This window comes from Neomonachus schauinslandi, chromosome 12 (assembly GCF_002201575.2).
Source record: "Neomonachus schauinslandi chromosome 12, ASM220157v2, whole genome shotgun sequence".
Classification (NCBI taxonomy): Eukaryota; Metazoa; Chordata; class Mammalia; order Carnivora; family Phocidae; genus Neomonachus; species Neomonachus schauinslandi.
Genome location: NC_058414.1, coordinates 56,857,885 through 56,880,131, shown reverse-complemented (window position 1 = coordinate 56,880,131; position 22,247 = coordinate 56,857,885). Strand labels below are relative to the sequence as shown.

Here is a 22,247-nt window from a genome sequence, read left to right as displayed (position 1 = left end):
GTTCAGTTGGGAACAATATAGAGCTATGCAAAACCACTTAATCCTAACTAAGGATGCCCTGTCTACTGAACCCAATATAATGATATATACACATGTGTACAGAGTGTGGAAGGTTAGCAGTGGGAGGTAGGGGAAAAAAATTAATTCAGCCTGTTTACCTCTTACCATGAGAAAAAAAAAGAAAAAATAAGACCTACAAATCTTCACTGAAGACATTCATGATCTGTGCTATGGTGCCCTCTATTGAACACAAAGACTTACAAACAGAGAAAGACATGTATCATATGACCTCACTGATATGAGGAATTCTTAATCGCAGGAAACAAACTGAGGGTTGCTGGAGTGGGGCGTGGGGTGGGAGGGATGGGGTGACTGGGTGATAGACACTGGGGAGGGCATGTGCTATGGTGAGCACTGTGAATTGTGCAAGACTGTTGAATCTCAGATCTGTACCTCTGAAACAAATAATGCAATATATGTTAAGAAAAAAAAAAGAAGAAGAAGAAGGTAGCGGGAGGGGAAGAATGAAGGGGGGGAAATCGGAGGGGTGGACGAGCCATGAGAGACGATGGACTCTGAAAAACAAACAGGGTTCTAGAGGGGAGGGGGGTGGGAGGATGGGTTAGCCTGGTGATGGGTATTGAGGAGGGCACGTTCTGCATGGAGCACTGGGTGTTATGCACAAACAATGAATCGTGGAACACTACATCTAAAACTAATGATGTAATGTATGGGGATTAACATAAGAATAAAAAAAAAAATAAATCTTAAAAAAAAATAAATGAACACAAAGACTTAAGTGTGTGTGTGTGTGTGTGTGTGTGAGTGTGTGTGTAAAACTAGTGTTTCCATGGTATCCTTTTGTAAAAAACTATAATATTCCTTAAATTTTTAAGAAATACAAAACTGTACTATAAAAGTCTACACTGTAAGGTACATTTAGTTATATTAACGGGATGAATTCAGTAAAGAAGGAAAAGCTGGCTCCCATTCGCAGTATGAATCAAACATAAATTAGTAGGACTGCCATGTTTATAGTTGGTGACTTACCAACAGTTTATTATTTTAGTCCGTAACTTTCTTTTTCCATAACTATTAGTAGAAGTGACTTACAATCTATAATTAGCTGGGGATGGAAAAATCCAAAAGGGCGATTATAGCCAAGATGGAGAGAAAATGAATACGTTTGAAAAATGTCACAATCATACTGACCAAATTTAGCTAGCTTTAAGAGTTCTAGTAATTATAAACTTGCCAGTTCCGGCAATTAATATGATGCCTCCACCTTTCCTATAATTTCCTTGTGTATAAAATCAAGATGATACCCAATTCCTAATAATACTGTAGGAACGGAGATAAAACATGTAAAAAGCTAAACACAGAGCAAGTGTTCAATACATGGTATAACCTATTATTTGGCACTTAGAGAAATAACTTCTCAGTTCCTTTATATAGACTGGCCTGGATATGTACTTTGTTATTAAAGATGTATAATTTTACCTCAAGGTGAAAAAAAAAATTCTAAACTTCTAAGTTTATACTTATAAACACACATATGTGCAGAAACAGCAGCATTTTGGTTTTAAAGGGTTTGAACATATACAGTGTTCTCAGTTCAAAACTTCAAAACCTCCATAAAACACCAGATTTTAAAAATACATGCTAAAAATCTACAGCACAAGCGTATTTCACATTTTAATGCTGGGGTGTCTTCTGTCTCAAGTTCCTAAAAGTGCTCTACAAAAAAACAAAGTGCAGGCTATTGATAGTGACCTTCCTTAACGGGCAGCCAGTGGGGCCTCGGGGGATGTCACGCTGGGATCAGGACCCAGCACTGAGCCAGGCCGAGCTGCAACGCCGAGTCCAGCTTCCCCAAGCGGGCTTGGGCTGAGGGGATCCCAGGGGCAAAGACCTTCGAGGTTGCTACTTCTACACAAACTGGGCAAAGAACAGGAGTGCCATGCACCAGAACGTGAGGGGCACAGAATGGAGGGTGAGGAGGATCCGAAGGGGCCATTTAGGTCAGGCTTGAATCCAACTGTGTGGTGGATAGACTCCTTGCTTCCTTCAGGGTCAAACCATGTGGAAGCACCAGCTGTCATCTTTACTGTGAAACCCATCAGCTTGGAGACTAATGTTCACATACTATAGTGGGACAAATGAAAATACAAGGGAACTCAGTGTCTGCTCCATGAGTGGACTTCTGGGTGATCATCCAGGTCCAATTTTTTTTTTTAAAGATTTTATTTATTTATTCATGAGAGACAGAGAGAGAGACAGAGGCAGAGGGAGAAGCAGGCTCCCCGCAGAGCAGGGAGCCCGATGCGGAACTCGATCCCAGGACCCCGGGATCATGACCTGAGCCGAAGGCAGACGCTTAACCGACTGAGCCACCCAGGCGTCCCTTTCCAGGTCCGATTTTAACAAACTTAGCTATCCCCTGATATGGATACAGTACTTTCCCACTAGAATGGAAGCTTCAAGAGGATAAGGATTTGTGTCCATTGTGTGCGGTCCTGTTTCCCCAGGACCCAGCCTAGCCCCGAGTAGACACTTAACAAATAGGTTTTCAGAGTCCTTTCCAATGCGTCATCTTAACGACACAACCAACAAGGTCAAGCAGTACCTGTGTTACATGACTGCACTCTTTATAGCAAACTGAGACACACAAGAATTAAGGGACTTTTCCAAGGTCAGATAGCCAGGAAAAACTTAGGAGCTGTGATTCCTGGGAGACCCGGAGCCTAGCTCCTCAAGCTTCTGATCCCCGATCCCTTCCGCTAGGATGTCCGCATCAAATGCAATCAGCAAGCAGCCAAATGGCACAGTATGCAGAAATAACCGAGCACCAGCCTGCCTGCCCTGCAGCCGAGCGACCTCACTCAGTCACTAACTTGGGAGATCAACTGTGGAAGGAAAGGTTGTTTTCAAAACAGTGAAGTGATTCCTGGTCAAAAACACACGCCCCATGCTGAACTCCGGATATAAATACAGAGACACGTGCTGTCCTTCGACCTCCAATAAAGAGACTTCTCTACAGAAGAAAAGCAGCTTCCCGGGGCTGACAGGGACTGCAGGATTTGGCTGTCCCCGTCCAGGCCTCACTGCCAACGGCCAGTCCGTGGCTTCCCCGAGCCGCATCTGCACTGACAGGGCGCTCAGCAAACTTGGACTTATGGGCCACATCTTAAGGGAGACGCCATCAGCCACCTGGGTCTCGGAGAGACAACAATTAAAATCAGAGCGGTCTCCAAAGGGAATGGGCAGAAAAAACTTGACCAGGCCTTTGTTCTGTCACGCCTGTGAGATCCAAAAGAATACCACTGAAACGGTCCCTGAGGCCTTGGCTCACATAATGGGTGCTTCTGGTCTCTTGCCATTTTTATTCCTCTGGCTTTTTTCCTTTCTGCCCCTCCCTCAATTTATAATCTCGGATGTTTCTGGATGTCTCCATGACCCCTTCCAAGGAAAGACACTATATCAACCTAATGGAAATAAATATTAATATTCATGTGCATACTTAATATCCAAACCCTTTATGAGTGAGCCATATGGGGAGAAGGCAGTATATTATTTCAGGCTAGCTCTAAGGTCCCACGTAGTGAACTCCAAGGGAGATTACTTCAGATCCTGAAGTCAGTAGAAAAAGAAAAGGAGCTTAGGAAACCGGGCCCTGCCACTAACTAGTAGTCCCCTATGACTCAGCCTATTTCCTAATCTATAAAATAGGAAGTTAGAAAAATTAGCTCAAAGCTATTTCATGTCTAAGTGGATTAAAATAATAATGGCCAAGACCACACATTACATGCCAGACTCAAATGAGTGCTTTACCTACCTTCATTAACTCACTTAATCCTCTCAACAACTTTACAAAGTACATACCATTATTAACCCCATTTTATGGACGGTAAAACGCAAGCACAGAGCACAAGACTTGCCCAAGCCCCCAGCCAATAAGTAGCAGAGCCAAGATTTGAACCCAGGAAGTCTGGCCTCAGCGTCTGAACGCAAACAATGTGCTGTTTCATGGGTTGGGTATTTTAGCATTCCAGAGTGGAAAAAAAAGAAATTACAGTAGTGCAAATTCAAGTCACTTTAACTGCAGTACCTGCCATCACCAAGTTAATAACCCAGACTATTCAAACACCAATAACTACTCCCTCATAAACAAACATGCCCTCCAAAGAGTACAGTTAAACTCTTTCCTTAGAAGAGCCCAGAAAAGTATTCACTAGCAGCCCATCGTGGAGCTGATTTTGGTCTGTCAGTCCTAAATGTTGTAAATAAAGACAGTTTTTAAGAAGTACCTTTTTAATAAAGCACATTTGCCTCCCGGCAAATTTTACTTTTGTCAGCTAAACTCCCAGGTAATTTGGCTCTGCTTTACAGCTTCAGGGACTGTGCGCAGATTTATTATCTGACTCAATTAGCTCATTGTTTTCCTTCTAGAAGATGTGGTCCCGGATGTGCACCATATGACGTGAGCCACAAGATGGCGCTCTTATATAGGAAATGAACTCCTGAGCACAGCACCTCCAAGATTATCATCATCAGCACTTCAGAATGGTGATCTTCTCCCCCACATAATTACAGCACACTCGACTCTTGCAAAGCACTTTGCTCACAACTCCTGTCTGGCCACAAGAGTTTCTGTGCACTTACTTTCTCAGGAAATCTTCCAAACCCTGACGACGCTGATCTACATGCTGGCGATTATTCATGTTGAAAAACAGGTTTTTAGATGGAAGTTCTGGCAGTTGTCTTATGAGAAAGAAAAGAAAAAATTTTTTTAACCATCAAATCAAGGTGGTTTAGTGACAGAAATCCCTCAAAGTGAAAGCAAATTATGTGTGAGAGTTATCGTGTAACTATCACATAGTTGTATGTGTATTATATGGTACATATATTATAGTTATATAATAAGGGCATGAGAAAATTCATTAACTTAAAGAAAAACCCATTTTTAAACATTTTTGAGGCCTTTCATGGTCAATACTCATCGAGTTGGGGAAATTCAAGTGGTAAATTTTGAATTCAGATGCAGCAGCCACAAAACCAACTAAAGCTATATATTGTAATCAAGAAGAAAGCCTACAAAATCCTTCATATATTATATATCTTAATGCACAACAAATTTTAAAATGTTGAATGTAATAATAAAGTCTCCTCCATATCACTTATTTAAATCACTTACACCAGCAATGCATTACTTTGGAGTCTCTGCCTCAGCCACACAAATTCTCTGTATCTTCTTCGCACACAGGATGTTTTCATGGTAAAACACATGCTATTGGTCTGTTTAAAGAAAAAGAAACATTTAAGCCTCACTTAAGGGGAAAAAAATTGTTTTTTCTTACATCTCTAACTCACTATATGTACCCATATGCATTTTTAATAGGATTTTTTAAAACCAAAAATACATCTGCATTTATGCTAGACTCCCATCTTGCACAAAACCCATCAATAGAACATCCCTGAAGGCAGCTGGGATGACATCAATGAGCAGTGTTGTCCTGGGGCAAGGCAAGTCCTGAGGTAGCCTCTTGCTCACCTGTTAGTGCTGCTTTCAAAGATGAATCATAAAAATTAAACAAATCCTGAAGTCTAAATGACCAATAAAAACTCAGCGTTATCCCTTCCATTTGAACACCATCCATCCATCCGTGTAGCTGCAGAAGCCTTTGGGAATTAGAGACCCCTTCTTACAGCCCTTGATATGACACCACAAGGAGCCGTCATATCCTTGATATGGCTGTCAGTACAGATCACACAAATCACCAGGCATCCTGAAATCACTTTTTTGGGGGGGGGGGGAAATTACCACAGTTCAACTGCAAAAGAGCTGCTACAGCATCAACCCAGACATTTTCCTGCACCCAAACCATGTTTATATGCTGAACATTCCCATCAGACTGTTTCCCCATCTTACGCCCAGATTTTCTTCCAGAACCTATTGGTATCACCAGTTTTACTTCCAATGTTCTAACTCACTGAATGGTGGGTCTTCTCTCTCTTACGTCTATCTCCTGTTTGCATCTTGAGGGGGGGTCTTCTCTGACTCTGCCGAGCCGGCAGCAGCAACACCCCAAGAACCATCAGGATCAAGGCAGACATGCCCATCCGGATGCGATTCTCCACTGTGTAATCTTGGTTGTTTGAGGCTGTGATCAGGATGTCCCGGGCGGGGGGGGGGCGTGGAGTGGGGCTGGGGACCCACCATGTGGAGGAGAGGTTGTGTGCACCACAGCATCCGTACCCGCCCCCATGCGGGGGCCCACACCGCCCAGGGGGAAGTTGGGGCTGGACTGTCTGTCTAGACGCTGGGGAGCTCTTCAACCTGCGACCTCCAGGTGCAGAGGGTCACTGGGGCGTCCTGAAATCACTTTTAAACAAGAGAACAGCATCCTCCTTCTCTACTGGATGTGCAAGGTAGAGTGAGGCATGTGGTGCAGAGGGCCAAGCATCTGCGTGGGGAACCACATGCCAGCCCCGGATCTGCCATAGAGCGGGTCACTCAAACTCCAGTTTGCTGAACGGTAAAATGGGGATGAAGGTGTACATACCTATTTCATAAGTACCTGGCAAATGTTTTCTATTAATATTATTATTAGATAGGAGATGCTGGTTTCCTTCCAGCTACCTTAAGGCAGACTTCGAAAAAGCCACCTACGACGGAGTCCCCATCCTAAGCAAAACAGCAATGATTCTCCTTCAGGTAAACCCAAGACTGGTAAATATGGTGTTTCTCCTTTCTCCTTTGTGTAAACAAGACTGGCAAAAATTTGTCTATTGGCTTTGTAAGGAGATCTCTATTCTATTTCAAAATTCTATTTCATAACCTTTACACTGCCAAATGAGAAAACTGTTTGCCCTCAAGATTTATATTCTTTCAAAATTGTTATTATTCTGCCACTTAATAAGCACCCAGTAGTAGTTTTCCTTGGCAAATGTAAGTGATTTTGTGCCCGAGTTCTTAAACTGTTCCCCTGAAATGCGTGGCACAGTTCCTGCTACTCCTGAGCTTGATAAAGTTCAGAAAACCTCAGGAGGCAGAGAGGTTAAGACATCTGCCTCCAAAGTAGCTGTTGGTCTAAACCCCATCACCTTTGACAATATGGCAGCAAAAAGCACCAGATGGAGTTTGTGGTGCAATAACATTCTGTGTGTGGATTTCAAAGCACACCAGGGCCTCACCCTAACGTGACCCTCGGGGACTAAGATAGCAGGCCATTTACACCAGAACGATGCCCTAACAAGCCTGGGCAGACATCTTCTTAGTGCTTCCTCCCCAGAGAGAACCAGGCCACTGCAGGGACTCCTGACACCTCAGGTACGGACTCAGTCCATTTCAACTCCCTTTCATTTCTCTGTTCCCAATTACTGTCGATGTCAATAACATGGATGTCAACTGGAGATCCATCTGGTCCATCTGTAAGTCCTTCCTTTACAGGACAAGGTCAGGAGAGTATATACGGTCCACTAATTTAAAATTCCAAATAAATGGTAAGATTTCAGAGGCATCTGGTGTCATTTCCCCTCGAGGTTAGTTTAAATGGGTTAACCACCAGCTTCTCTACCTGCAAAGCCCTATGGGTCTAGCATCTGAGTGAGGCTGACGAAAGCTCTCCAGTAGCACCGCCCCCCTTGATCCACTCCTAATCATAAACAGGTATGGACAGTTAGGACCAGACTATGCTGAGATCACTAACTTGTTAAGCTCCTCTAAATCTATTTGCTTATTTCTGCTATCTACCAAGCCCAGAAGATTTATACACTGTCAATTTATTAGCATTTCAGAGAAATGCCACAACACCGCCAAGTAATTTTTGTGGAACCTATCATTTCTGGCTTGAGATAGACATTTCTGCATTCACCTCATGCTATTTATGTAGCAGAGAAAAATCTATGCTTTCATTAACTCCCTGAGGATAATTAAATTTCACGTCTACCATAAAGTGTGATAACAGCCCACACATTTTTTGGAGGAAGTTAAAAAGGTAACTAAATTTCATTTCATTTTCAAATGCTTAGTCTTAATACTCACGTTATAGTTTTCCACACAGAATGCATAGCTGGTGTGACTTTATGAGTAAAACCAAAGCAAAATCAAAATACAAGGCATACTCTGGCAGTGGCCTTCAACACAATCAACAAAAAAGCAGTTCTTAAGAAAAAAAAAGCAGTTCTGAGTTTTTAGTTTATTTTCTAAGTTGGGGAACTTGGAAAGAAAAAAAAGGAAGAAAGGAGGGAAAACAAGTTTTATGGCTGATGCTTGGGTTCCAATATACCAATTTAACTATTTACAATGGAAAATTAAAGGTGGCTAAATTTTACTTCATTTGACCTATATACTCAGATAAAATCTGAGTCTATTTCTATGCTCCCAAGAGAATTCTGGACTAAATCAGATGGGAAAAGTGACTGTCTTCTTGATCAGGGGCCAATAAACCATAACCTGTGGGCCACATCTAGCCTGCCACTTGTCTTTGCAAATAAAGTTTTAAAGTTTTATTGGAACACAATTACATGTATTCATGTACATGTAAGGCTGCTTTTCACCCTACAACGGAGGAATTGAGTAGTTTCAAGAGAGAATGTATGGCCCAGACACCTGAAGACATTTACTACCTGGCTCTTTACAAAAAAAGTTTGCTGACCCTCGTTCAAGATGATCACAGAAGGCCACACACCACACAGCATAACTCAAGAGATTATAATAAAGTATTATTTCCAAATAAAGTACATCATTTCTAGTTATTTACTTACATTAATTACTCAGAATCTGGACTAAGGCAAAATAATTGCACATGTTCATTTCCTACTTTCTTATTCTACATATAAAACCACTGCACATCAGTTTTCCAGAGAGCTCTACATCCTCTCAAAACCTAAGATTTATCAGGCAATATATTACCCAGAAATATGCTATAACAGATCATAAAGAAATACCATTAATGAGCTATAAATACGCTTTAACTGTGAATTTCAGATGTACTCACATATTCATACATTAAGGCAATAAACATTAAAATATTAATATTAGCAAAGGTACAATAAGGAACTCAAATGAGTAATTTTCCAGCTTTCGGAGCCATCTGACCACTTCGTTTGAGATACAGGCATTACTTGTAATCATTCAAATTCAGTTCTCTGAGTTCTTCAGAGAATTCTATCCAAATTTAAATTTTAGGTATAACAGAGAGTCCCATCAGATGGACGCCACCTAAAAATCACTATGATCTATGCAGACTATTGACTGCATACTTACATGAATACATATCTCATAGTCAATATAAGAATGCCAAAAGTCCTCTTTTTGAATCCGAGGATCTCGAACCCAGACGCTTACAAACTCCTGTAAGGGCATCATAAACAAAGAGATGTGTTTCAGAATCACAAGCAGAGCTGGAAAGAGCAGAGAGAAGCGATGGTACCAAAGCAAAACTGAAATGAGCTGCGGTCGTGAATTCTTTAAAAAACAAGAAGTAAATCTAATGAATCAGGCACCACAGGAAGTCCAAAAGCACTGTGCCACAAATGGAATTTTTAAAATAATGCAAAACCAAGCTTGGTGCCCTTCTCGGTAGTCTTACAGGTTACAGGAGGATAAGAAATTGTACTCGAAAACTGAGTTTTCATTTCTAATCATGAAAAATATGTTCAGATTTTCTCAAATCTTAAAAGCAGCCATTTCTTACTTTCTTTATCTCTCTACAGGAAAACTAAATCACTCCCTAGAACAAAATATAAGAGAGTAGCGAAGGTCATATGAAAAGCAAGCAATGGGAGATGAAAACGACTTTGTGTAGGCAGCCAAGCTTCATGAGAATAAGCAGCAATAACTTATTAATAGAAAGATGAACACCTTTTATCCAATACTTTTCCATTTTTAAAATATATTTTTCCATATAGTAAATCATTTCATCTTCATAATAACCTCCTGTTATAGGTAAAAGCAATATTAAAAAAAATTCATGGCAGATAATCTTGTTCCTTTTTAAAGATAATAAGAATTGGAAATACAGGATAAAGTTTAAAACACAATACTTTCCAAAAAGTGCTCTTTACTAAACAAGCTTAGTTTAAAAATATGAAAGCATGTACAACAAACAATGATCATGTTTGGCATAATAAATTTTAAAGTATAATTTATTCACTTGGTCATCATAAATTTGCTAAATGAATTTAATTATTTTATTTTATTTAAAGATTTTATTTATTTGAGAGAGACTGTGCACGAGAGAAAGCAAGCATGGGGGGGGGTGGAGGGAGGAAGAGAGGGGGAGGGAGAAGCAGACTCCCTGCTGAGCACAGAGAGCCCCAGCCTCCGCCCCCGCAGGGCTCAGTCTTCCCCCACCCCACCCTGAGATCATGACCTGAGCCAAAATCAAGAATCAGACACTTAACCAACTGAGCCACCCAGGCACCCCTAAAGATTTTATTTTTAAGTAATCTCTACACTCAGCATGGGCCTCAAACCCAATACCCCAAGATCGAGAGTTGCATGCTCTACCCACTGCACCAGCCAGGCACTCTGAATTTTTTTTTAAAGATTTTATTTTCAAATAATCACTATACCCAACATGGGGCTCAAACTCACAACCCCAAGATCAAGAGTTGCATGCTCTACCGACTGAGCCAGCCAGGTGCCCCTAATTGAATTTAATTTTAAACATTTAAACTTTTTGTCTAAAAATGGGGCATCAAAGCTGAAATTTTAGGCATTTGTTACTGCCTCGTTTTGGCACATCTGAGAGGCAGGCTATGAACGCTCTAGAGCAGAAACAGAAGAGAGATTATGGTGTTTTCTGGACATAGCACCTCCCATTCTGTTACACAGATCATAAAATGAGAATTTTTCAGAGGATTTTTTTAAAGTAAAAAAAAAAAAATAGTTCACATTCCCTTCTGCCACCTATCAAGTGTCACCTTCTAAGGCCACATGCACTTTGTTCTTGAATTTGAGACTTCTGCCCCACTGCCTGCCTCAGTCTCCAGGGATTATGAGTTAATCTTTCCCAAAGTCTTACTTTAAAATTTTTTCATTATGTATTTTTAAAGTCATACAGAGATGGATAATAAAAACAACATAACAATATAGTGATGCTCTAAACATGTTTGGCCATTATTTCTCAAAAGCACATTAAAGTCTAAGAGCAGCCACCCAGAGATGGAAACTGGAAGAAAATCCAGGCACGATGCCTTAGTCTGTGCACATTCCACCTCGGCCTCCTGTCAGCGTGTGTGTGTGTGTGTGTGTGTGTGTGTGTGTAACTCATTTCCCCAGAGTACTTTGCACACACCCAGAGTTCTTAGAAGGAATGAACCGGTCATCAACGAATCAATGAACAGAAGGGCAAATAGGTTAGGAAGAGAAGACCAGAGTTCAGAGTAGACCTCGTTTATCCTTCCAAATCCCCCACCCACACATACACTCAGGGCTGCCTTCTGACTTTCCTGGGCCCTGGGTACTTTTGCCTTCATGGGCTCTTTCTGCCACACACAAAAATATTAAAAAGCATACTTTATGACTACACTGACATGAAGATGAATATATTAATGTTATGTAATAAAACCTTTCCTCTGATCTCAAAGTGCATTTTATTTTTCCGATTTTAAAAGAAATTAAAACATTTTCACGGGCCTCTAAAAGCCACGTGGGCCCTGGTCACCACTATGCCTAATGGAGAAGTCAGTGGGGCCCACGCTGAGCAAGGCAGAAGGCTGGTAACAGCGGCCAAGGTTATCCTGTGCCACCCTTCCCTGCCCCGTGGGCCAGAGCACCCAGTCATCGGGTCACATGGAAGCCATGCGCCCTCACAGGGTGCTGGCTGCTCCATTTTTCCACTGGAGAGACAGGAGTTCTTGAATATACCAAAAGGGAAATTAAATATTTCCGATGGCTGAATGTTCTATATAAACAGCACAAGACATGTACCCGTTACTGAAATAGTGGACCTTTACACAGATGAGACAAGAGTGAAAAGGAAACCCACTTGTCAACATGCCGCAAACTTGTGATAAAAAAAAAAGAAAGATTCTGAACTAAAACTATAAAACCCACAATGACTACAGTGTCACAAACCCCCTGGCCACTCGACATACTGTTCATTGATGATGGTAGCAATGACAAATAGTTCTGAAAAAAATCAAGGCTTTTTCCCCCTATTTACTTGCCACTGCCCAACTGTGAACATGTACGCTTTGAGTAACATGTCCTGCTTCACGGAAAGAGCTCTGACTTATGGTCACAAGACTAGGGATAAATGCTGGTTTACCACTTTCTAAATTACGAACTTATTCATTGAGCCTCTCTTTCCACATCTGGTAAATGGGGATAATACCTGTTCCAACCTATCTCAGCTGTTTGTTAGGAATATCAAATTATAAAACATTGGTGAAAATGCTGAGAAGTTGTTCATTAAGTGCTACGTGAATGTAGGGGCACCTGGGTGGCTCAGTCGGATAATCGTCAGACTCTTGATTTCCACTCAGGTCACGATCTCAGGGTGGTGAGATCGAGCCCCGTGTCAGGCTCCTCCCTGGGCAAGGAGCCTGCTTAACCTGCTTAAGATTCTCTCTCTCTCCCTCTGCCCCTCCCCGCCACCCCCACCCCCCGCCCGTGCTCTCCCTAAAAATATATATGTTTAAGTGCTACGTGAATGTAAAGTATTATTACACAGAAAGGAAAATGCTTATAAACTCAAAGCATTGAGACCTTCCCACAGACATTGGCAATAAGCAATTAAGCTAAACCAACTGTATGTATTTTTTAAAGTACAAACTATTAATTTAAGAACCCAGCGGCAAACACTCTGTCATTTTTCAGCGAAATATAGACTGACCTAAAGACTTCATAGCACTTGCTCAGAGCAAGCCCCTCATAATATTTGTAGAAGGAATGGACAGCGTAGTGACAAATTACAGTAAAGAAGTCTTTTCTTCATCTCAGTGGCCTGGAATTCTCAGACTCTACTATTATTATTACTCATTAAGTCTAATCTTTACATAGGGAAGGGTCTGTTGAATACATATTCTAAAACTATGCTGGGGTGAAAAACAGTCTTCTAAGAACAGCAATGCTTTTTAAATACACACTCAAAGTCAACTATGGTGCTAAGACTCCAAGTATTTTTTTCAATCTTGAAAATCTTTAACTTGGTAGGAGTGCTAAATGTCACTATTCTTTTGTGGATGGTGAGCTTTTCCTTTCTCACTCTCTTAAACACTGCTGCGGCCCGAGGGCCATCCTGGCTGCTATTCTTCATACCCTGTTGCACTTCCAGGAGGATCTCACCCAAACATGTGGCTTCAAGCACCCAGCATGAACTGAGGATTCCATCTCTGTCCCAGTCCAGGGATCTCTCCACATACATATCCAGCCTCTTGCCTAGAGGTCCCACGAGCACAGAGTCCACACCCTTGCCACACCATCCTGCTTCCCATCTCATTTCCAGCAAACCCGCCAGAAATCCAGTTACCCCTGACTTCTCTCTTTGACTCACCTCCCAAATCCACACTGACCAAGTTCTCAAGATTCACCCTCCTTTGAACTCCCCACCACCCTATTCCCCCTGCTACTGCTTTGGTTCAAGGCCCACTTGTCCAACATTAATGCATGGGCTGCTGGTGGATCTCTGGGCCTGTATCCAATTCATCCCCCACACTAAGACAAGAATGGCCCCAAAGCACACATCTGGTGATGTCATTTTCCTGCTAAAAGTCCTTCAAAACCTGCCCCCTAACCTTCAAGATCAAGTTCAGACTCCTTAGCTAGCACAATAGTCTTTCATGATTTTTACTCTACTCATCTCCAAAGGCTAAACAAAAGTCCCCCTACACGACATGCCAGTTTGCACCTCCGTGCTTTTGAACATATTGTTCCCTCTGCCTGGACTGCTGTCCCTACCCCCTTATGCGCTTTCTTCTTCGTCATCATTTCCTCTTGCCCTCATTTTCTGCTAACTCCAATTCATTTTTCAAAATGCAGCTCAGTCTCTGGCAATCCTCTGATTCACCCACTCTGATTAACCTGACCTCCTCCGAGCCCCTCATGCCTCTGGGCACACACCTGGGCCCTGTCCCTCCTCACCACAACTTACTGGGCTGTCTAATGCCCACAGGCCTCCTCTACCGGATGCTGAGCTCCCTCAGGGGAGCGTAGGACGTGAGAGCCTGGCACAGTCAATGCATTCCATTAATATCACTTAATGAATAAATGAATGCCTGCAGGAATGAATGAACTGCCTTCAGGAAAAAAAAAAACAAAAACGAGATCAAACTTCAATTGAAATAAAATCCTCATCCACTTGGGTTCTTGGACTCCGTGAATTAACGGTAAGTTATTTAGCAGCTGGTCTAAAGTTTATCTTAATTTAACAAACCCCCTTCCTCTAAGGGTGTGCCAATTAACAGCATATGGCTACATGAGCAATGTTTAAGATCTATGAGAACAAACTGTTTTCGAGCACCCTAAAGAACTCCAGAAGCACCTATTTACATAGAAATAATTGAAAATCATTCTGATAGCTTCAATAACTTGGGTCCCCTAAGACCTGTACCAGACAATTTGTTTGCCTAGTTGGAGTTAAAATATGTACTTGAAAGTAATAAAAGTACATTTATTTTTAAAATATTCTATAATTCAGATGGGCCTCCCCTCCCCCACCCCGCAATTAGTAGGAATTAGTGAAGTTTCACCGCGCTTCCAGCTATGAATAGCACACCCAGGAAGCCAAGATTCACCTATAATCTCTTAATTAGACGCATCCCTCACGATGCTGCCCACCATCCTTCAAAGGAATGTTGACAGCCTGTCAGCCACAGAGGACAGCTCTGAGTTCCATACCTAGAATCATATGGATTTCCTATGAAAATTGCTTCAGCAGCAGCAGTTAGTCAATTTAATAACCTTATTAAACACTTTAATGACTTCTTGGGCCTAATGACTATATCTAGTATGAAGGAAGAAGCCAGGCAGAGTAGAATTAAAAATTTAAACTAACTGATCCCTACTGTTCTCCATGTGGGAAAAGGCTTCTGAAGAAAGAGAGACTGCTAGACTCTTTGAAAAATCTAATTCCTGTGTTCTCTTATAATAATTGCTCTTTGATTTCAATGCACTCTGTTTCCCCCCTCCCCCACCACCACCCCAGGTTCAACCTTTGTCCATTTATCCATCTACCTTGTCTTCTTTCTTTTCCTTAGCCTGGACATGAGATGAAATTAACAACAAAAATAACTGTATTGTATAGGGCACTGTGACAAGTGTTTTACACGTTTCTCTTTAATCTTTACAACAATCCGAAAGGGTCAATAATATTATCACCCATTATACAAATAAGGAAAGTAAGGCTTCTAAAGCTTAAGCAACTGGCCCAAAGTCAAATGGCCAATAGGCTGAGCTAGGTTTCAAACTCAAACCTTGCTCCAAAACCTGTGCTCTCAAACATACTATATCTCGCAGTTCTTTTAGCATGATAAATCTCAGATAATTTCCATTTTCACTGTATTGTATTATTTTGGAGGAGAAAAATTATAATCTTTGCTATTAGCTAAACTATCAGTTCAAAAAACATGCACTTCTCAAAGGCTTTCTATTCCATCTTTATATTTCTAGCCCCAAGCACAGTGTTAGCACATAGTAAGTCCTCATGAAATGTTTAAGAATTAACCAACCAATTGACTACAAAGATGTTTCAAAAACAAAAGATGTGCAGATGCTGTATGCTGAAAATTACAAGATGCAGTTGAAAGAAATCAAAGAAGCATATAGTTCTTTGTCTATATCTATGTAAGTGTATGTCTATACTGTGTTCATGAATTGAAAGACTCAACACAGTAAAGAGATCAATTCTCCCCAAATTGATCTATAGGTTTAATGTAATTCCTGTATAAATCCCAGTTAGATGGTCTGAAGACACAGATGAGCTTATTCTAAAATTTACATGGAAAGGGACCCTAGAATAGCCAAAACAATTTTGAAAAAGAACTAAGTGAAAAGAATCCCTCTGCCTGATGACAAGGCTCACTAGATAGCTACAGTAATCAAGACCATATGGTACTGGAAGAGGCACACAGACCAATGGAACAGAACAGAAAACCCAGAAATAGACCCATACATTGGGGCGCCTGGGTGGCTCAGTCAGTTAAGCATCTGCCTTCAGCTCAGGTCATGATCCTGGGGTCCTGGGATCAGGCCCCACATCGGGCTCCCTGCTCCATGGGGAACCTGCTTCTCCCTCTCCCTCTGCCTGCCCCTCCCCCTGCTTGTGCAGTCTCTCTCTGTCAAATAAATAAATAAAATCTTTAAAAAAAAAAATAGACCCATACAGATATGCCCAGCTGATTATTGACAAACGTGTAAAAACAATTCAATAAAGGACAGACAGCCTTTCAACAAGTGGTTCTGCAGCAATTTGACATCTACCTTCAACCTGACCCTTGCACCTTCTACAAAAATTAACTGAAAATGGATCACAGATTTAAATGTAAACATAAAACTATCAGGAAAAAAAATATAAGAGAAGATGTTTGGGACCTAGGCCTAGACAAAGAGTTCAAAGACTGATGCCAAAAGGATAATCCACGTAAGGAAATGGTGATATATGGGACCTCACCAAAACTAAAAGTTTCCCCTGCAAAAGACCCCTCAAAGAAGTTGAAAAGACAAATGACAGACTGGAAGAAAATATTTACAAATCACACATCCTCAAAGGACTTGTACCTAGAACCTATATAGAGCTTTCAAAACTCAACATTTTTTTAAAGATTTTATTTATTTATTTGAGAGAGGAAGAAAGAGAGAGAAAGCGAAAACACAAGCAGGGGGAGGGGCAGAGGGAGAAGCAGGCTCCCCACTGAGCAGGGAGCCCGATGCGGGGCTCGATCCCAGGACCCTGGGATCATGACCTGAGCCGAAGGCAGACGCTGAACCGACTGAGCCACATAGGCACCACTCAAAACAACATTTAAAGAAAAAACGAATTCAATTAGGAAACAGGTAAAACACCCAAAGAGCCGTTTCACCAAGGAGGACACACAGATGGCAAGCAAGCACGTGAAAAGTGGCGCGTCGTTAGCCATCAGGGAAATGTGGCTCGCCGCCATCGTGTGATACCCCTGGGCCCACCACAGCTGCTGCTGGTATTGCTATAGTGTGTGTTAGCCATTTTGATAGGTGTGTGTTTTTCTTTAATTTTCACTGTAGCCCAGCTTTATAGTACAGTAAACATAACTATGTGCTCATCGTAAGAATATTTACTCAGATTACAGAAAGATGAGTGGGGGGACAAGGGCTAATGAATCAGAACCTCTAGGTGTTAATGAGTATTAATTGTTCAGAGGCTTGATGAGAATTTTCTACCACAAAAATGAAGACTTGTTTCATTTTGTGTTCACTTTCTCAGGACGTTTATTTTCCCCTATTCCAAAGTATGTTTTACATGCTTATGTATTTAAACTAAGGACTCGTTCATTCATTCATTCGATTAAAGAGCACTGAGTCTGTGCTAGGAACGGTTCTAAATTGGAGAATTTAACCAATGGCTTATTCACCAGGGTTCTGTTCGGGGCTCCCACATAACAATCTTAAAACTAAAATTTAGCCCATTTTACACACTACATTCTTTACAAATAACAAGCTTGAAAGGCAGAAAGAAGGTATCAAGTAAGCTTCCTGCTTCCTAATAATAGTTATGACAAATCACCTAAAAGACATACTACAAAAGATGTTACTTGCCACTTTATAGCTTGGAGGGTATTTAAATGCCATGCTCTGGCAGTTTTGAATGATGATTTTTAAGAAAGCTTTTACTACTTCAGGAGTAACTATGGATGAGATTCACTTAGACCTGCCTTTTATATGACTTACAACAGTTCATTATGTTGCAAGCTTCTTTACACAAGTGGCATCCAAAATTAAGGAGTTACCTTTGTATCTCATAACACATTAGGAAAAGTACAGTGGGAAAAACTCATCTTTTGCAATAAGAAGTAAGCTAACCTGTGTTAAACTACACCAAAAGGACACAATCAGCAAAATCCAGTTTGTGAAAACCTCTATAAACAAAAGATGCAGTTTCTTTTTTTTTTTTTTTAAGATTTTTATTTATTTGACAGAGACAGACACAGCGAGAGAGGGAACACAAGCAGGGGGAGTAGGAAAGGGAGAAGCAGGCTTCCTGCTGAGCAGGGAGCCCGATGCGGGGCTCGATCCCAGGACTCTGGGATCACAACCTGAGCTGAAGGCAGACGCCCAACAACTGAGCCACCCAGGCGCCCCAATGCAGTTTCTTCAACAAACTGCAAAAGGGGAAAAAAGCAGAACAGACTTTAAGCAATATATTAACCCAATGCAATGTGTGGTCTATATTTGGATCATGATTAGAACAACAAAATATATATACGTCCCCCCCCCCCCAAAAGAATCAGAAAAACTTGAACACTGAATATTTGATGTTATGAAAGAATTAACGCTAATTATTTAAGGTGTGATAATATGGTTTATTCCTAAGAAGGGTCATTTGCTACACATGCATACTGAAATACTTACAGATAAAAATACACAATGTCTAGATTTGTTTCAAAATAATTCACTGTCTGAGACCAGGAGGAAATGGATTGTGGTGGGGGATAGTTTGGTCATGAATTAATAATGTGTTAATTGTTGAACCCTTAGGTACATAAGGGTTCATTATATTATTCTCTCTGCTTTGTGTATGTTTAAAATTTCATAAATGAAGAGTTAAAACCGGAGAAAGTAAAAGGAAAGAAGGGAGGGAAGTAGGGCAGGGCGGTCATCCCAAGCAGACCGCTTTATGAAAGGGAACAAATGTGGGACCCGAAAGTGAAAGCAAGTCAGAAACATAGAGCTGAAATGTTAGCCATTTGTTCAACATTTACTGATGCCATGAACATAACACTAACCTTATCAACCTTAAAAAATATGACTTTTTCATTATTATAAAAATAAAACATGTATGTAATTAAGAGAGATATATAGAGGCGCCTGGGTGGCTCAGATGGTTGAGCGTCTGCCTTCAGCTGAGGTCATGATCCCAGAGTCCTGGGATCACGTCCCACATGGGGCTCCTGGCTCGTCAGGGAGTCTGCTTCTCCCTCTCCCTCTGCCTCTCCCACTGCTCATGCTCTCTCTCTCTGTATCTCTGGGTCTCAAATGAATAAATAAAATCTTTAAAAAAAAAAAAAAAAGAAAGAGATATATATAAAAATTTCAAAAACAGATGAGTACACCATGAAAATGAAGCCCCCTACCTACTGGACTCCCAGTTTTTTGCCCACCTAAGCCAGGACTTTTATATATTTTTTATATTATACATATATTATATTATATATATTTTATATTATACACACATTATTGTATATCATATGTTATATATTATATATAACATATTATACATTATATTGTTATATATTATATATATACTTTTTAACACAAATGGAAGCATAACATAAATACAGTTTTATACCTTGCTTTATTTACTGCACAATCTTTTAGAAACCGCTATGTGTGAGCAGATATAATTCGGTGTAGTTTGTTTTAAAAGTGTTCATTTTAGAACAGTTGGAGATATACAGAACAATCTCCATATATCCTACATCTAGTTTCCCCTATTATAATATCACATCACACAGGCAAGGAAGGAAGGAGGAAGGAATAACAAAACAATTCATTGTAGGGAGTAGGAGAGTGCTCTGTCTTGTCACTTCCTTCCAAGTCCCGAGCATCACAGGACCCAGGGGGAGGGCTTGCTTACGGGATATTCTTTAATGATATTCATTGGTTCCAGCCCAGTCAGTTTCCAATCAGTTTCCCAATAACAAAACCATGCTTTCCTAGAGCGAGCCCAAAAAGTTACCATGGGTCAGCACAAGCATATCCCGAACATGCAACTGTTAAGTTTCCCTCATGTCCGTCCCTGCAGGGCCCTGTCTCCTCCCTGGGTGACAGGGTCCTCATGGTGCCTGGAATTCCCCTGGGCCGCCCTGTGTCAGCTCCAGTCAGGATATCCGCTGCCACAGAGCTGAGGGATTTACTGCCACTAAGGTGTCAAGTGTGAAGTATGTACAATGGGAGAAAAACCCTTATCCTAAAGGTATAAATTTCTCAAGGCAGAATTCAGCCATCGTGATCCGGGACAGCAAGGGAGATATACATCCCACCCCCAAAAGCCACACACACAAAAGGGGTTTCAGCCCACCCTCGGAGTCATATCACATAGGCAGGGCCACCCCGTTTACACCACAGGAGCCCGGGGCAGAGGAACAAACCCAGTGCCTTGGAGGGACCAGAGTGTGGGACCCCATGAAACACGGTCCAGCAGGAGCGAACTATTTATTCACACATCACAGAAGAGGAGCTCAACGTGGCAGGAAGCGAGGGTCTTTAGCAATGCAGAAAAAACCAAACTGCTTGCTCTGGACATTGGAATATAAAGAGGATGAAAATGCCTGACTCCATGAAAGACAGCCTGAAACGTGTTTCCTAACACAGCCACCTGCCTTTTCATTAGGATTCTGGGTTCTGTCTCATTAAACAGGAGAGTTGATTCAGTTGGGTCCATCTAATTATTCTTATTAAAATATGTAACCATAATATTTTAATTGTAAATTAAAGTTGCATGCATGAATGAATCGGAATTCATTTTAATTTTACAATGGCCCAACACCAAGGCCTTTTTATGGGGAAGATCCATCAGCTTGGATACTGCTCTCCTGGGAATCCAAACCAATGTGCAAATGGAACGTGTTTAACTAACAAGGGAGACTCTCACTCCCTGCTCTCCTCTCTCTAGATTTATTGCAATAATAAAGCTATTTTAACAAGAGAGACTCCATTTGGTTACCCACCCCCCACATCTATTAAAAAAAAAAAAATTGCCAAACTTCTAGGCTGGAGCTACCAGTTAGGTAGAACCAACATGTCACTCCTAAGCTGTCTGAATTTTAAGCAAGGATGGTAAATAGGTCTCGATTCATGTGCCAATGTCAAGATTAATCAGTAAAGTCTGCTATGGGCACTGAGTGGAAAGTGCTTTACATACATTGCGTCCTCCGTCTAGATGCTAGAACAATCATGATAGCACATTCTGCCCTTACATATGCAGTCAGGTGGGACCTGAGCTATTTCCACTAAACATCAAGCAGGCAGTAGGATATTTAAAGGCTCAACCAAAACCTCCTCCACTTCTAACTGCACTGACTACAGGGTAGGTGGTGAGATAAAAATACCTTGTGAAATTGATTCTTTAGAAAAGCCTCTTCTTGGCTTCTAAGCTGAGGCCTGAGGATAAGGAGGAGTTAGCCAGTCAACAAAGAGTGAAGTCTGGGGGAAGAGAGATCATTCCAAGCAGTGGGAGAAACATCTGGGAAAGCCCAGGGGCCCAGGGTGCACAAAGCATTCAAATCTGCAGAACAAGCTCCAGAATAAGAGGTGAGAAGTACATCAAGGGAGAGGGAGAGGCAGAAGACGAGCCTAGGGAAGGAAGCAGGGTCCAATCAAACAGGGCCTTAGAAACCACATTTAGGAGTTTTGGCTTTGTTCTCAGAGCAATGTGTTAGACGCCAGGAGATCATTCTGGCCACGGGTAGACAATGGGCTGATATGTGATGAAAAGCACTATATTACAATACATCCAGAACCTAGCCTGACTATGCTTGTTCTTGCTGACAGAGGCTAAACTTCCAAACATTTAATCTTTCTCCTATTTTTTTCCTTTTCAGTTGAAGGACTTTCTAGTTTAAAATTCCTTAATGTTATATTATTATATAATTATTTATAATAAAGGACTTTTGGGGGCACTTGGGTGGCTCCAGTCAGTGAAGCGTCCAAATCTTGATTTCGGCTCAGGTCATGATCTCAGGGTCGTGAGATCGAGCCCCGGGTTGGGTTCCACACTGAGCACAGAGGCTGCTTAAGATTCCCTCCTTTCAGGGCGCCTGGGTGGCTCAGTCGTTAAGCGTCTGCCTTCGGCATCGGGCTCCCTGCTCGGCGGGAAGCCTGCTTCTCCCTCTCCCACTCCCCCTGCTGTATTCCCTCTCTCGCTGTGTTTCTCTCTGTCAAATAAATAAATAAAATCTTAAAAAAAAAAAAAAAGATTCCCTCCTTTCCCTCTGCCCCTCCCCCCCACCAAGCTCTCCCCATCAAATAGATAAATAAATAAAATCTTTAAAGGACTTTTGCAAGGTCAATAAAATACTTTATGTAGTTGGTTAAAATTTGTGTA

At 41.4% G+C, this 22,247-nt stretch overlaps 1 protein-coding gene across 1 annotated transcript in view; it reads right to left on the bottom strand.

The window, feature by feature from the left end:
• Positions 1-22,247, bottom strand: part of SNX10 (sorting nexin 10) — a 62,538-nt gene that overhangs the window by 5,590 nt on the left and 34,701 nt on the right. The window contains exons 3-5 of the mRNA XM_021689562.2: positions 9,269-9,355; positions 5,195-5,295; positions 4,663-4,761 (exon numbers count right to left, since the gene is read on the bottom strand). Of these exons, the coding sequence (XP_021545237.1) occupies positions 4,663-4,761; positions 5,195-5,295; positions 9,269-9,355 (287 nt within the window). The remainder of the gene's footprint in view (positions 1-4,662; positions 4,762-5,194; positions 5,296-9,268; positions 9,356-22,247) is intronic.